This window comes from Rhinopithecus roxellana, chromosome 16 (genome assembly GCF_007565055.1).
Source record: "Rhinopithecus roxellana isolate Shanxi Qingling chromosome 16, ASM756505v1, whole genome shotgun sequence".
NCBI classification, from domain to species: Eukaryota; Metazoa; Chordata; class Mammalia; order Primates; family Cercopithecidae; genus Rhinopithecus; species Rhinopithecus roxellana.
The window spans coordinates 107,779,725-107,795,008 of NC_044564.1; the positions used below are offsets into that span (position 1 = coordinate 107,779,725).

Sequence of the window (15,284 nt, forward strand, 5' to 3'; positions counted from 1 at the left end):
ATAGAGTTAAGTAAATTGTTCAAGGGCAATGTTAGCAGGTGGCTAGGCCAATATTCAAATGGCGGTGGATCTGATGCTAAAGCCTGGGCTTTTATTCCAACCCAAGGCTGTCATTAAGATGCCACAAGCTTATATGTTACCACTTATTGTCTAATCTTCCCAGACTCAAGAAAGACAGAGGCTATGACCAAGCCATATTAGTCTAGTTTTCTGTCTAGTCCATACCAGAACATATACGGTAAGTGCCCTAGTTCACAGGGTTAGGAATCAGTTGGTAATTTTCCTTTCTTTGGCTTCTGGCATAAGCTCTCTCTAGAGCCAGGGTCAATTGTTTCTCTCTAATGACTTGGAGGGAGGCTAGCCTGAGGCTATCCTTAAAACTGCAGTTGATTTATCATCTTTTTCTTTGTTCCATGGATGAGATCCAACATGCAGCTTCAACTAGCCTCATGGGGACAGATACGTTAATTGATTTCATTCTACAAGAAGAAATATTGGTAACAAGATTTGGCTATTTTCTGATGTTATAAATGCAGTGTTGAAACAATTATTAAAGTATATGCACACTTTTTAATCTGATTCCCTGTGCCAAATATCTAGATAGATAGATACATAGATACATAGAAGATGTAGTTACAATTGAACATAGTCAACAGTAGAAGTAGGATATGTTAAAGGTGCTGAAAACCTCCATAGCTTGAAAAGTTGTGAGAATATGCAATTAACAGTTTACAACAGAAAATGGTTAACACATCTCTTAACTAGGAATTAAAACATTTGGAGTAAGAATAAGAGTCAAGCACCTGGCTAGCATATTAGAACCTGAGAGTGAAATCTCATTTACTTAATGCAGTAGGACTTCACTCCTATAATAGAGAATGAGTCCAACTTATTAACATCAAAAGAAATTATAGGCACTATCTTTTTAAATAAAAATTCAAATTTATTTTTATTAAGACAGGGAAGCAAAGATGAACACTGCTTCCTATCTTTGGCCTCACTTCTGTTTCTTAGTTTTTGCCTTTGTTCCTCTTTCCCAGGTTTCTAGCCAATACCACTTTCAGAGGCCTCAGTGGTTCCATCAGAGTAAAAGGTTCCACCATCATCAGCTCAGAAAACAACTTTTTCATCTGGAATCTTCAACATGACCCCATGGGAAAGCCAATGTGGACACGCTTGGGCAGCTGGCAGGGGGGAAAGATTGTTATGGACTATGGAATATGGCCAGAGCAGGCCCAGAGACACAAAACCCACTTCCAACATCCAAGTAAGCTACACTTGAGAGTGGTTACCCTGATTGAGCATCCTTTTGTCTTCACAAGGGAGGTAGATGATGAAGGCTTGTGCCCTGCTGGCCAACTCTGTCTCGACCCCATGACTAATGACGCTTCCACATTGGACAGTCTTTTTAGCAGCCTCCATAGCAGTAATGATACAGTGCCCATTAAATTCAAGAAGTGCTGCTATGGATATTGCATTGATCTGCTGGAAAAGATAGCAGAAGACATGAACTTTGACTTCGACCTCTATATTGTAGGGGATGGAAAGTATGGAGCCTGGAAAAATGGGCACTGGACTGGGCTAGTGGGTGATCTCCTGAGTGGGACTGCCCACATGGCAGTCACTTCCTTTAGCATCAATACTGCACGGAGCCAGGTGATAGATTTCACCAGCCCTTTCTTCTCTACCAGCTTGGGCATCTTAGTGAGGACCCGAGATACAGCAGCTCCCATTGGAGCCTTCATGTGGCCACTCCACTGGACAATGTGGCTGGGGATTTTTGTGGCTCTGCACATCACTGCCATCTTCCTCACTCTGTATGAATGGAAGAGTCCATTTGGTTTGACTCCCAAGGGGCGAAATAGAAGTAAAGTCTTCTCCTTTTCTTCAGCCTTGAACGTCTGTTATGCCCTCTTGTTTGGCAGAACGGTGGCCATCAAACCTCCAAAATGTTGGACTGGAAGGTTTCTAATGAACCTTTGGGCCATTTTCTGTATGTTTTGCCTTTCCACATACACGGCAAACTTGGCTGCTGTCATGGTAGGTGAGAAGATCTATGAAGAGCTTTCTGGAATACATGATCCCAAGGTAATACTTCATTTTACTTTAGCTTTCTTGATTGTCCATTATAATTCCATATGTTGTATCTTCTGCTGTAGTATGCTTATGTTCTTCCATCTAACACAAGAATATTCTCTGAGCCAAGTATAGTGGCTAGTTCAAAAGTCTGTTGCCTGGTTGAACTAAATATTTCATTGTTTGTTTCATAAATGAAACAAAAAGACTGAGAAGTTTCAGGGGGTGTCTTTTCTAGAGTAGGTCTTTCTGATAGAAATATCTATTAATGCATCTTTTCCTTGTATTATTTGACCATCTGATAGCACACCTATCAGGGAATGGTCTTATAAGGTATTTTCACCCAAAGCACACCTTAAAAACTGATTAATTACTTATCTTGGGAATTAATAAATTAGAAGATCCATATTTTAAATAGCAAAGAATCTTTTTCATCATTAAAACATGATACAATGGAAATTATTAAATTTTATTATAAGCACCAAAGTCAACTGCTAGGGAACTCACTGAGTATAGAACAAGCAGTATCGGACTAACTGAGATGGCAGAATTAGCTAAGGTCTATAGAATAAGGAGAGCTGTTCAGCTGACTACCTTGCATAGAAGGGAGAGTGCCAGCAGTCCAAGGATGTTCAAGAAGATTTTGTCTATCCAGGGTACCCTTGATATCCTAGACATCTGACCCTAAGGGTAGAAGAAAGAGGAAGTGTAGAGTGCAGGTAAACAGCCAAAGCAGGTAATACTTAGGTAAGGACAGTCATGTCCATGTTCTCTCTGGATTGAACCAGGGCCCCTCTAAGTGATCTGGGGTAGAGAAAATCAGTCCAGCCCAATAGGACTAGAGAGGAGGGGACTGTCAAGGACCAAGGCAATTAAAACAGAGCTCGAGGGAGTACTGCCGTCCTGACGGGAAACAGAATGCAGATCTGAAGCTGCAGTGCATTCCAATATATAGAATACATTTAGCAGAGATTGGAGAAAAGTTCAATTCAGCAGGTACACTCAGGACATACCATGTTTAAAGCATCTGGAGCTAAGCTGAGCCTTTCAAATTATAAAACATTCACATGCTTTTCCAAATGCCCTTTGTCACACCAAGTCTCAATGTATTGAACTATTTACTATGTTACTGTTAAACTTTTAAAATTAATTTCATAGGGCATCAATAAGTAGGACATTTGTAGCTATCTTTATTCAATGATAGAATGCCCCAGAGGGCTGGTGGCAGCTTTAAAGGTTTTTCATAGATGGTTTCAACTGGATGTAAGTCCTGTTTTGCAACCAAAAGAATGTAAGAAATTTGACCCTTTTATTGCAAACTTCCTGATAAGTGACATGAACCTTATGAGAGGATTCAGCCAACAATGCCTCACTGACTAGGCAAGAAATTTTGTAACTTCTCAATGAATACTCAGGGCTTTATGTTAGGAGCTGGAATTCAGTGAATACAAATAAAATCATTAGCATAAATAAACGCATCACCCTAAAGGGAGATGTTGGTGATGCTTCTGCATTCACATTCTGCACTAGCATCAGCAGCCTTTGTTTATTCTTCGCCCCAGGAGTCCTGTAAATCTTCTGAAGGTTTTCAGCCTGACTAGAAACTTAGATTGTTTGTGAGAATCTCAACAAAGTGACTCCTAAATTATTAGCTCAAAATTAAAAGTATTTAGTCTGATCTAGTAAAAAAAAAAAAATCTCATATATGCCTGTTGTGGAGATTTCAGGCCATTATCTTATGTAAAAAGATGAACACAATACTAACTAGAGTTTCATTTATCAGAAGCAGTGATTGCCAAAATTAAGCCAGGGATGGTATGCATGAAAAAGCTGTAACAGTGATTATGCTAAAGTATTAAAAACTAAAAATACAAAGACAAGCTATATGCAGCAGTAAAATTATTTTTAAGCAAAAAGAAATAATCATGTCATCTCTGACTCCACCAGAATAAAGAGGTGAAATTTTTTATAAGGCTAACCCAGTCCACAAGACAAAGCCAGCAGAACTGGACAAAGTCAACTTTGCATTACAACTAGTGAGTTCTTAATGAAATGGGACAAACCTAAATCTCAACTATTTTCAATTTGAGATAATAAGTGAATTTCCATGAAGTTTCCTAAAAATGTATATGTGTGTACTTGTGTTGTTTCTATGTTAAAATATCTCTTTTGTAGGTTCACTTTTTTCCATAAAAAGACACCCAGATTCCTTAGCTAAGCAATGCTTGACCCCGGGACTTAGGAGGAATAATTGTCGTGGCAGAATTTTTTAGTTTTCATCCAAACACGTCGTATTATGTGGACTACAGAATGTCCTCACTCTGAAACAGAGATATAAGATAAAAATTATTTCCTTCCCATTCACTCAGAATGTACTCTTATTATATGGTAGTTATTCACATGAGTGCTCTTCTCTCCTAGTAATGCTAAATTCCCTAAGGAGGGCCTATACCACTTCTTATACTAAATGGTGTAGAGCAATTCAGAGGTAAGTGAGTCAGATTGTTTGACTTCAATCAATTAAGGAAGAAAAGATATAAACAAAAGGAGAAGCAACTTAGAAGGTTATAAATATGCCAAAGTTTAGCAACAGATGAAATACTATCCAAGCTCAAGGAAAGAAGGATCACCTTCAACTCATCACAATAGAAGAAAGTTTAATTAATAAGGTAATATTTGTGCCTATTCTTAAAGAATAGGAAGAATTCAGAATGTGTGTCCAGGAAGGAGAAATGGACATCCTAAGTGAAGGAGCAGAATGAATTGCTTGGAGGTAATTCCTCATATTACCTATAAAGTATATATTACCTATTTTATAATATAATGTATTACCTCCAAGTAATTCATTCTGCTCCTTATAATATAAAGTATATAGGTATATAGTATAAAGTATATAGGTAATATGAAGTATAAAGCACAGGCAAGATATGAGGAATCCAATTTAGCTACAACATAGGTTAAGGAGAGAAAGGAGGTAAGATCCAAGTCTGGAAAAAGTAAGCTTAATTGAGATAACAGAGGATCTTTGATGTCAGGCTAAGAAGAGTGAACTTCAGTATAGATCCATGGCCATTTTTGAACAATAGAATAGCACAGTATAGTGGTATCCATTTAGGATGGCTGCTTCAGCAGCAGGTAAAAAAGATTACAAGAGAAAGAAAATGAACAGAGCTGAAATTATAGCTTTGGTCACTGATACAGATTTGGTCACTGAAGAAGGGATGTGAGAAATATTGCCAATCAGCAGGACTTGGCAATTAATTGGTTGGGAGAGGCAACCAAGAGTCACAGCTTCAGAGCTGCAGTCCTGAGTGTCTGAGAAGATGCTGGTACATTCAAGGAAGCAGAGAAACAACAGTTCACAGGCTAGAAAATATGGCAGTCGGTTCAGTTTCATGCATGACACTTTTTAAACTTTTCATTTAAGTTTAGGGGTACATGTGCAGGTTTGTTACATAGGTAAACTTCTGTCATGGGGGTTTGTCATACAGATTATTTCCTTGCCCAGGTATTAAGGCTAGTACCCATTAGTTGTTTTTCCTGAACCTCTCCCTCCTCCCACCCTCTACCCTCCTATAGGCCCCAGTGTGTGTTGTTCCCCCCATGTGTCTGTGAGTTCTAATCACTTAGCTCCCACTTATAAAAAAGAACATGCAGTATTCGGTTTTCCCTTCCTGTGTTAGTTTGCTAAGGATAATGGCCTCCAGCTCTATAGCATACATAGCATTTTTAAATCGGTTTTGAATATTTATGTTAAATCCAACAGACACTTGGAAACATGGAGCCAGAGTTCAAGAGAGAGATTGAAGCTAGTAAGAATCCTGGCAGAGGGAGGCAATACTGTTTATTAAAGCCCTAGGGGAGTATGAGATCCCCAGGGGAGAAGGTGATGGGGAGAAAACTTTCTGTTTGAAGGAACGCACCATGAATAAGGAGTCCCAGGACATTGGTGTATAGAATTTGTGGAGAGATGAGGTGAAAGATAAAGAGGAAAGGTGACTCATGAATTCATGCAGGTCCCCAAACACCACTCTATAGTTTGAATTTTAATTTTTTGAGGTGAATATGGGAATCATCCCACCTGCTATGCCTACCTTCTTGTCAGTGGTTATCAGAAAAAAATAGAGGCAGATTCATGCCCAGAACAAACCATGAGAATTAGCATGCATGCACACATGCGTGTGTCTTAATGTCTGATGAAACCATTAAGTTGGTGCAAAAGTAATTGCAGTTTTTGCCATTGAAAGTAATAGGTTTATATGATTTAATTTTTGAGTATTTTTCAAAATTCCATTTTCACTTTTCAAATTCACTTTCATAGCATTTTAGTTTTAATCAGGGAGAATGTAGTGCTTATGGAGAAGTCACAGATCTCTGTGGTCCTCTTGGGACATTTGTTTTTCTGCTGTAAGCTGAAAATTCCCCCAATCTCAATGGGAGGTGACATTTTATATGGAGTAACGGCCACACTCTAAAGATTCTTCCACCACTAACTTACTATCTACTTTATTTCTCTTCATATCCTTTTATCTGCTGGATATTAGGATGGTTCCCCTTATACCATGTTGCCATTTCCATCCCGTTTTCGCTACACAAAACTTACCTCAGTTAATTCATCTCGGGAAAATCTTCCTGTGCCTCCCCATTAATGCTCTTGAACACCTGCCTCCTTTCCTCCTTTAACTCTTCCTTGGTTATCTTGAGATAATCTCTCCAATCTTTCTGTTATAATTGCGTGCCCTAAAACTTCAAAAATAGCAGAAGAATTTTACTAAGAAATGTGCTCCAAGGAATTGATGCTTTTACCTCTTAGAGGCTATCCAGGCACCCCAAATCTAAAAATTAAACTCCCCAAAGTTCTATCTACTATTTTCTTAAACCTACATTTCTGTTGCATACAATATTTTAAATTATAATAACAGTGTTTTCTTACTTTTGTGTAAACAGTTTATATTTCTAGTTTAAAATTTAGGCTTATTTTTGGTATTAGTCTTGGAATCTAAACACGACTTACAAAATATTTCTGTGGGAAAATATGTTCAGATGAAAAACCTATTGACTTAAAAGGTAAGATTTGTGATCCTCTGTATTTATACACCATCTGTCTGCAGGTTGAGTCCTGGCTACATATCTGTAACCCTGATAGCAGATAAGTTACAATGGATGTAATAGCTCCATTTTTCTTCTTGATCATAATTGTTTACAATGTTGGCTATACATTTAACACAATTAATAAAACTGTTAAGAATTAAGAGGGTGAATATTTTATCACCATTTTAGGGCTGAGATTCATTGGCTTTAACCAACTGCTTTGAATCAGAAATAAAATTAAAAGTAAAAGCCTGTGCAAGAAAGACAAATTTATGATTCACTGCATGTTGCAGCAGCCACAGGAGGTTGAAATTTTTTTTTCCTGATGGGGGTCGGAAGAAAAAAATAATCTTGCTGCTGGCTGCTCTTGCAGATAACCCCAAGGGAGAGGAACTGGCCTGCTGTGCAAATGAGGTTCAAGAAGATGATTCTATCCTCACTTAACTCTTTTTGCTAGAATAATTTATTTTACACTAAAAGTAACATATGTTGCTTCTCACGGCCTCCTATCAACTCATCTGGGAAGCAAGCTCCATGCTTCAGAGTAGGTGGGCTCTTGAAGCATGAGTCCGTGAAAGCGGGAATTTATGAGTGATACATTTAATAGAACTTGTTTGGATATTTCCTCAATGTAAAATAGTACTATTCATTATAGAGAACGCAGAAAATAAAGTAGACAGATGGAAGCAAGCATCTACTACCTCATCATCCAAATCATGTCATTTTAGCATTTGGGGATGATTGACAAGTGGATAGAAACTGCAGCCGTATTTTTATCCAGTGAGGTCTCTCTTTGGGTCTGCGGTCTAAGGAGTGAATCTGGGCACTCATAGGACCTTTCAACCATTGGCATCTGTTCTGCTGGCATCTAAGATGGGATGAGAAAATAACAGAACATAAAGTTCACTGAAAATGAAGCTCCACTTCCCCATATGGAGTTGAACTGGCCCAGCTGAAAGGATACATCAAAAGTAGCTATTTGCTGATTTTAGTGGACTTTCTAGTACTTCTTTTCCAGCTTCTCCCCCTTTAGCCCTGAGAAGTATCTAATAAAAAGAAAAAAGAAAAAGAAAAATTCAGCTCTGTAGAGGGAATAGGAAGCTAGTGTCATTGTTGTACAGGCAAATGACAGTACTGTTTTAGAAACACTGTCCTGGCGAACATTCAAGTAAATATTAAAAATTAAATAGACATGCTGTGAGGGCAAGGACAAACTTTAACCAAAAATATTAAAGCAAAGGACATTGGCATAGCCCTAGTAGGAAATAAGAAGCATTTCCCACAATAAGAAAAACCACCTTTATTGATCTTCATATAACAGCTTGTGGCTGCCCAATAAAACATATGAATTCATATAATAAAAGCTGGCCATGAAGAAGGGAAGGATGCCATAACTCCGAGGGAAACAAGACACTGAAAATAGAATTTTAGGTGAGGGGAAAGAAACTGAATTACACCAAACCACTCATTCACTCTTTCTTAATTCATCCAATAACAGCAACTTCTAGCCCAAGCACCACGCGAGGTGCCTGGGAATTTAAGAGTAAGCAAAATAGACACTGTCCTTGCAACATGGAATTTAGTAGGAAAGAAAGACATTAATCAAGGGAGTACATAAATTAGTCAATGATTGATTTAAGCCATGCTAAATTACTGAGAAGTAAAATACAGCATAATCTAGGAGCCTGGCAGGGTGACCTGATCTGAATGGGGAAAGAAGGTCTGGCTAAGATCTGAATGAGATAAATGAGTTAAAGGGAAGTTGATGAGGATGTTAAAGAAGAGCATTTTAGGGTGATGGAGCTGCATGTTCAGAACCCCCAAGGCTAGAGAGAGGGGAGTGCAACTGTCTCATCAACTATGACATTGGAAATCCAGGAAAATAGGAATGAGAGTCAGACAAGTAACAAGATAGAAGGTTTTGATCACTAGACATTCTAGAGAAACCATTTCTCAGAAGAAGAAAAATCCAAAGAATGTCATATTGTAGGAAGCACTGTACTTCCTACAGGCTCCATGTACTGCCAAATAGAAAATATAATAGGAGAAATATCCTATTCACTGTAGCAACAAAAGTTCATGATAGATCATGGAAATGTCCTCTATAAAAATTGGGTTAAAAGAAAAATTTTGTTAAGGTACCAACACATAAAAGATAGTTGGGATAAAATAACTACCATATTACCAAGTTGGGAGACTGAATACATAAAGATGTCAAAATTCCTTGATTAGTTTACAGGTTTGAAGCAACTCCAATCAAAATCCCAAAGGACTTTATTGTTTCTTTGATTAATATTTTAAAAACATACATTAATATATGTACATATAAGATATTAACATTCATCTTTTCAAAAAGGCTCAAGGTATTTACTTTTCTAGATATTGAAATGCTTAATATTGGTAATAATAAAAGAAAAGCTAATATTCATTGACCATTTCCCACATGCCAAGCACTATATTAAATGAAGTTAATATAGTACTCCCACCTTCATTAAATAGTTATAGAGATTAAATGAAATAATTCAAGTAAAGCACCTTACATAGTGTCTGACACCTAAGGGGCACAAAATAATAGTAACAATAGTTAAAATCTTGTCGTATTTTAATACTAATAATTATATTTATCTTGAACAATCATCCCCCCCCCCCCCCCATCGTCAAGGTGAACACGGAAAGTGACAAGATTCCCTTACTGAGCTAACTTATAGAGAGGAGTTTGGAGACAAATTTCTTGCCTATTAAAAACAGATTAATTGTCATTGTGGTATGCATTTTAAGCATCATTCCTGACTTTGTATTTTCTTTCTTAGTTCACTCTGTTTTAATTTTTGCTACCTTATATATTATGCGACCTTTAAGCTGCCTTAAATCTTTTCGGGAAGATAGCAAGGTATATATAAGTAATATTAAAATCAAATACATAAAGAATAGTAACAGTAATTCAGGAAACAGATAAATGGAACAATAAATAAAGAAATTTAAATCATACTTGTAATTAAAGAAATACTAAATTAAAACAGAAATGAGATATTTTTGTCCATCACATTAGAAATTTTTTATTGATATTTCTCAACCTTAGTAGAAGCACATTAAGATGAACGCCAGCAAACACTATTACTGGGAAGCTGGGTTTATAAATCATTTTGGCCATTTGGATCAAGAGCCTTAAAAGGGATTATGCCCTTTCACCCTTGACTTTCACTTCTAGGAATCAGTCCAAAGGAAATAATATAGTATGTGGACAACAACTTATTGCAAAGATTCACTGCCACCTTACTTAAAATAGCAAAAACTTGGAAACCATGTAAGCATCCAATATGTAGCACAATTACTAAATTATAATATTCCATATGTTATAAAATGCAGCCAGAAGAAATGATAGTGAAGAGCCTTTTAAGGTGTCAAAAAATCAAAATGTAATGTTAAGTGAAAAGTCAGGATACAAAACCACATACTACATTTTCAATTTTGTAATATACATATGTACATGCTATAAAGGGACATGACTGGAAGGAAATATCATGCAATGCATATAATGCAATGTATATAAAATATCACAGCACTGATATCTGGGCAGTATAATTAAGGAAATATTTATTCATTGTATTATTTCTACCTCATATTTTTTACAACATTCATGTATTATTTATGTAATGGGAAAATACTTAATAACCCAAGTAAGAATGAGAATAATTCAGACATGAGACAATAGTGGTGACAATATCACAATAGCAATATTTGCTCCACATGTGCTGCTGTTGTCTGCGGCCTCAAATGAGATGAGTACTTCAATGAGTAGCACTCCCACAGCAAAAATTTTTACATTTTAAAGACACTTATACTGTCCACAGAGGCTTTCAGAAGCAAATTTTCATTTCTACCCAGTTTATTCCCTTCCTAGGACTTAACACAATCTGTAATTTTCATGCAATCTGTTTGTTAAACATCCCACTTTATCTTGCTTAATGCTGTATCCTCAGAACCTAGCAGAGTACTGGGTGAACAGTAAATACTCAGTAAATGTTATTCGATTAATGAATGAAAAATGGCAGCCTCACTGGAATAAGAGTATAGTGATCTGCTGTGGTTACTTTGAAATCAATGTTTTTGATGTGACCTTTCAAAATTATTCTCATACTAGATGCTATGGAACAAATAGGTGAAAAACCCCTGTTGGGGGCAATGTAGTATGATATAAAGGACAATCTGGCATTGGACAGCTCTGTTTGATGTCTGATTCCATTACATATTAGTTTTGCGAAGCTCTGCAAGTTACTCAGCTTCTCATGGCTTGTGTCTTCTCATGTGAGAAGATTAAAGAAGTTAATGGATGTGAAATATCCAGCTGAAGTTCTGATTCCATCTACCACTAGACTATAAACTCCATGAGAGTAGAGACTAAATCTTCCTTACGCACCCATGTTCCTAGGGCCTAAGCAAATGGCAACTCCAAATTTAGATAACTACTGCGTAAGTAAATGGACTTGATTGTGACACCTATTGAAGCAGACGTAGCCAACATGAGACCAGTAGGATAGAGGTAGAGGGTAGGAGCACCTCTCATTTGCAGTTGAAATTATGTCCAAAGGTGACCCAGAGTGTCTGAGCCAGGACATTGTATATAATTATTGTATGTATTTTGCATATATCACTGTATATAATTTACTTTCATTAAAGCAAATAACACCTAAGACCATGATGCCCATAGTGGAGCCAAGTCTCAGAGATGTAGGATCCTTGAGTAGGAAGGCACTGTGAGGGAACACGAGACAGATGATGCTGCCCCAGCCTGGGTGGTTCTGGATCCCTGGTGGTATATTATGGAGTTGGATTAGAATCATTCAGTAGGTCTTACATGGATCAGACACATACTACATGACAATTAGTGGAAACTGGGGGAGGGAAAATGGTATATTCTTTTCCTTGCTGAATGTTCTCCAATTCAAGGAACTATAGGAAAATCATCAAGGCTTTGCTAATTCAGATTGATAAGTCAAAAACTGAATATACATGTAACTAACTTATTTATTCATTTTCTTACCTACTTCTAAAATAATTTTGAGGTGGCATCTTTGCAGAACTTTTAAAATAACTGCAGTTGTATTACTTTTAAATAGATACAGTAATTCATATTAAATACAGCAAAGTGTTTTCAATTAGATACCCTGCTGAGTTTGCCTTAATGAATGTCTAAGATCATTTCCTTTATTTTAATACAAGCAGAGAATAGGTCAAATTTTTGCCAACCTTTCTCTTAAATTAAGGGAAAATTGACTTATACCCTTGTTTACATTATTAACCTTCTTAGCAAGTATTAAGATATTTGCTATACCAATACATAGATACTTTCTATGTATAAATAAACACATAGATGCATACTTTTTATGCCAATGAATATGTCATTGAATATCTATAAATATTTATGTGTGTATTTATATACATATGTATCTTGGGTAAATATGAACAATTATCAGCATACATATCTATTAATTTTGTGTTCACATAGACACATTAGTAATACTTTAAAAGTTCATGTAGGTTAAATGGACTCACATTTGGAATAGAGAGAACTAAGTTAATGATGATTTGCTCTGTGAAGAACCTCATTTTCATGCTCAATAAATATTTATCTGTGTGCGAAGAAGTTGCAGGCAGTCCCCCAAAAGGGCTCCTTTTGTGTCTAAAATATACGTACTTTAGTTCCACAGGCACAGGGTAAATAAATTAAGTCGAATGTTGGATTTTTATGATTTAGTCTCAACTTGATATTTTGATCACTAATTAGATCAGAAGCTAGTGTGATTCAACCACTGGTGTATCCAGTGGCAAGCCAAGAATCTTAACATAGTTCAGGTCTGTTGTGAACTCAATATGGGAAATTCAGCCAGTTAGGACTCAATTTTCTCAATTCCAACTGAATACAAGCCTACTCCAGCCAATTGCACAGATAGATAGACAGATAGACAGAGAGACAGACAGATAGATGATAGATAGATATGCAAATAACATGTATATAAAATATATGATGTTATTCATAGTTTACTTTCAGAATATTTTGTCAGAATCCATTAATATTTTTCAAGCTCAAGAAGTGAGTTTGATATTTTATCAGAAAGCTGCTGCCTAGAAAATGCCAGAAAACAGAAAATTTTAACAATATCAACCAAACAAAACCTATCAATGTTTCCTTAAATTATATTTCAACTAGATTTTTTTCTGTGCATGATCTGAAGGGGTATAATTAATGGAAGTAAATCAATTGGCAAATAAGAATGTAAGTGAATATGGGTATATATTTATCTCCTATGGTTTGTGTTTTAAATGATGATTAACTATCAACCTAAAGGTGATAAATGACTTATTTCACTTCATGGTAAGACCATAGATATAATTCCAGGAACAGAAAATAAAAATGTCAATGTCAACAAATAATAATGTTAACATGTATTATATACCTGCTATAGTCTAGGGACTATGCTATCTGCCTTAAATTGAATTTTCCTCACTTAAACTTTACTATATCCATACAGATGAGGAAATTGGGCTAAAAGAAGGTAGATGAGTTGTCCAAAGCCATATAGCTAATAAAAGGTAAAGCAGGATTCATAACCAGCAATAACTGATGATAAATTATTCCTACTCAGTATTTCATTAACACATGCAGTAAAAATGTTCTCCCCGACCTGATTTATTCCAACGAATCCTTTCCTCACCTCTGGACTTAGGCTGCAAAAGCTGCTCACACCACAAAGATGATTGAAGGGCAGAGATTGCTGCTAAGGCTGTGATATTTGAATCTTTGCACAAATGGTACAGGATTCAGTCTGGGATGAAGAAGCGAAAGAGACACAGATGCAGGGAGGAATAACTTCTACATCCCCACCACCATTATCATCACTACTCCCTCTCCCAAGAAAGTACTGTGGCAAGAATATATCCTCTGGATACTTCATAAACTAAGAAGGAGGAGTTGCTTATCTGCATAGTGTCTTCCATCCACCACCACGGTGGCATGCTGACAGTCTCAGATGCTGCCCCACTCTCCTGCCACCACCCCCTGTGAAATGGCAGCTTCCCTTCCTTCTCTTTCTCCCCTGCAGTTAGACATCTCCAAATGAAGCTGTAGTGTCTCAGTATGAACTCTGATGCCAATTAATGTTCCCACTGTTAAATCTCTTCATTGTTACTCCACTCTACCTTCAGCACTGCTAATGCTCAACTCACATAAATTTGCTCAAAGCATTAAGTCCTTCCCTGTTCATTGAAATACTGTTTACACTATTGAAAGGCTAGAAATAATCTATAGTCGTCAAGAGTAGCTGGGTTAAACAAAGCAAAGTACATTTCTTCATTGGAATATGGTATTACTATTAAGGAAAGAAATTGAGCAGGTTGTGAATTATCAAATTAAAAAGTAGATTACACAAAATATAAATCTATAATAAAATTCCATATAAAACCATTATACTAACTTTTTTGTTTTACTGAATTGGCACTCATGAAAAAGGGTTGCTCACCACTAGAATATAAAGATATCAGAGGCATCTCAAATCATATTCCTGCCACATATTCTGGAAATACCCCCAACAGTCATTTCTTGGAATTAAGAAATTTTTCTCCAGAAGGCCCCTACATATACTGCTTACATTTCAACATAAGACAAACGTTATCTGAAAGAGATGATACTCCTGTTAATTTTCTATATGAGTTACTAATTTAGACGGTATGATTTTGCTTACATAGAGAACAAGGGGAATATATACCACTGGGCAGTTTGATGAATTTCAGGGGGAAGACACAAATGATCAAATCCATAGAAGAAGAAACCAGAAAAAAAAAGGCAGCTGAAACAGCTTCCTGCCAAGATTCAAATCCCTGTCACTCTCTACTCCTCATAGGTGAGGCTGCTTCTCCCCCATTTTCAAGCACCGACCTTTTCCTTGTCTTTCCCCAACAAGGCTCAGGAACCAATCCTGTTCCATCTTAGGGAGAATTTAAGATGCTATATCTGGATCCTTTCTCTTCAGAAGTTTGGTTCAAGGACAAGCAGTTCTGGCATCTCCAGGAGCTTGTTAGAAAGTTAGAATCTCAGACCCAATCTCAGGCTCTACCCTAGA

General features: G+C 36.7%; 1 protein-coding gene across 2 annotated transcripts in view; it reads left to right on the forward strand.

Moving 5' to 3' along the window:
• GRIN3A (glutamate ionotropic receptor NMDA type subunit 3A) overlaps window positions 1-15,284 on the forward strand; it is a 179,856-nt gene that overhangs the window by 77,614 nt on the left and 86,958 nt on the right. For both annotated transcript variants that reach the window (XM_010374158.2, XM_030920259.1), the window contains exon 3: window positions 1,041-2,088. In XM_010374158.2, coding sequence (XP_010372460.2) covers window positions 1,041-2,088 — 1,048 coding nt within the window. The remainder of the gene's footprint in view (window positions 1-1,040; window positions 2,089-15,284) is intronic.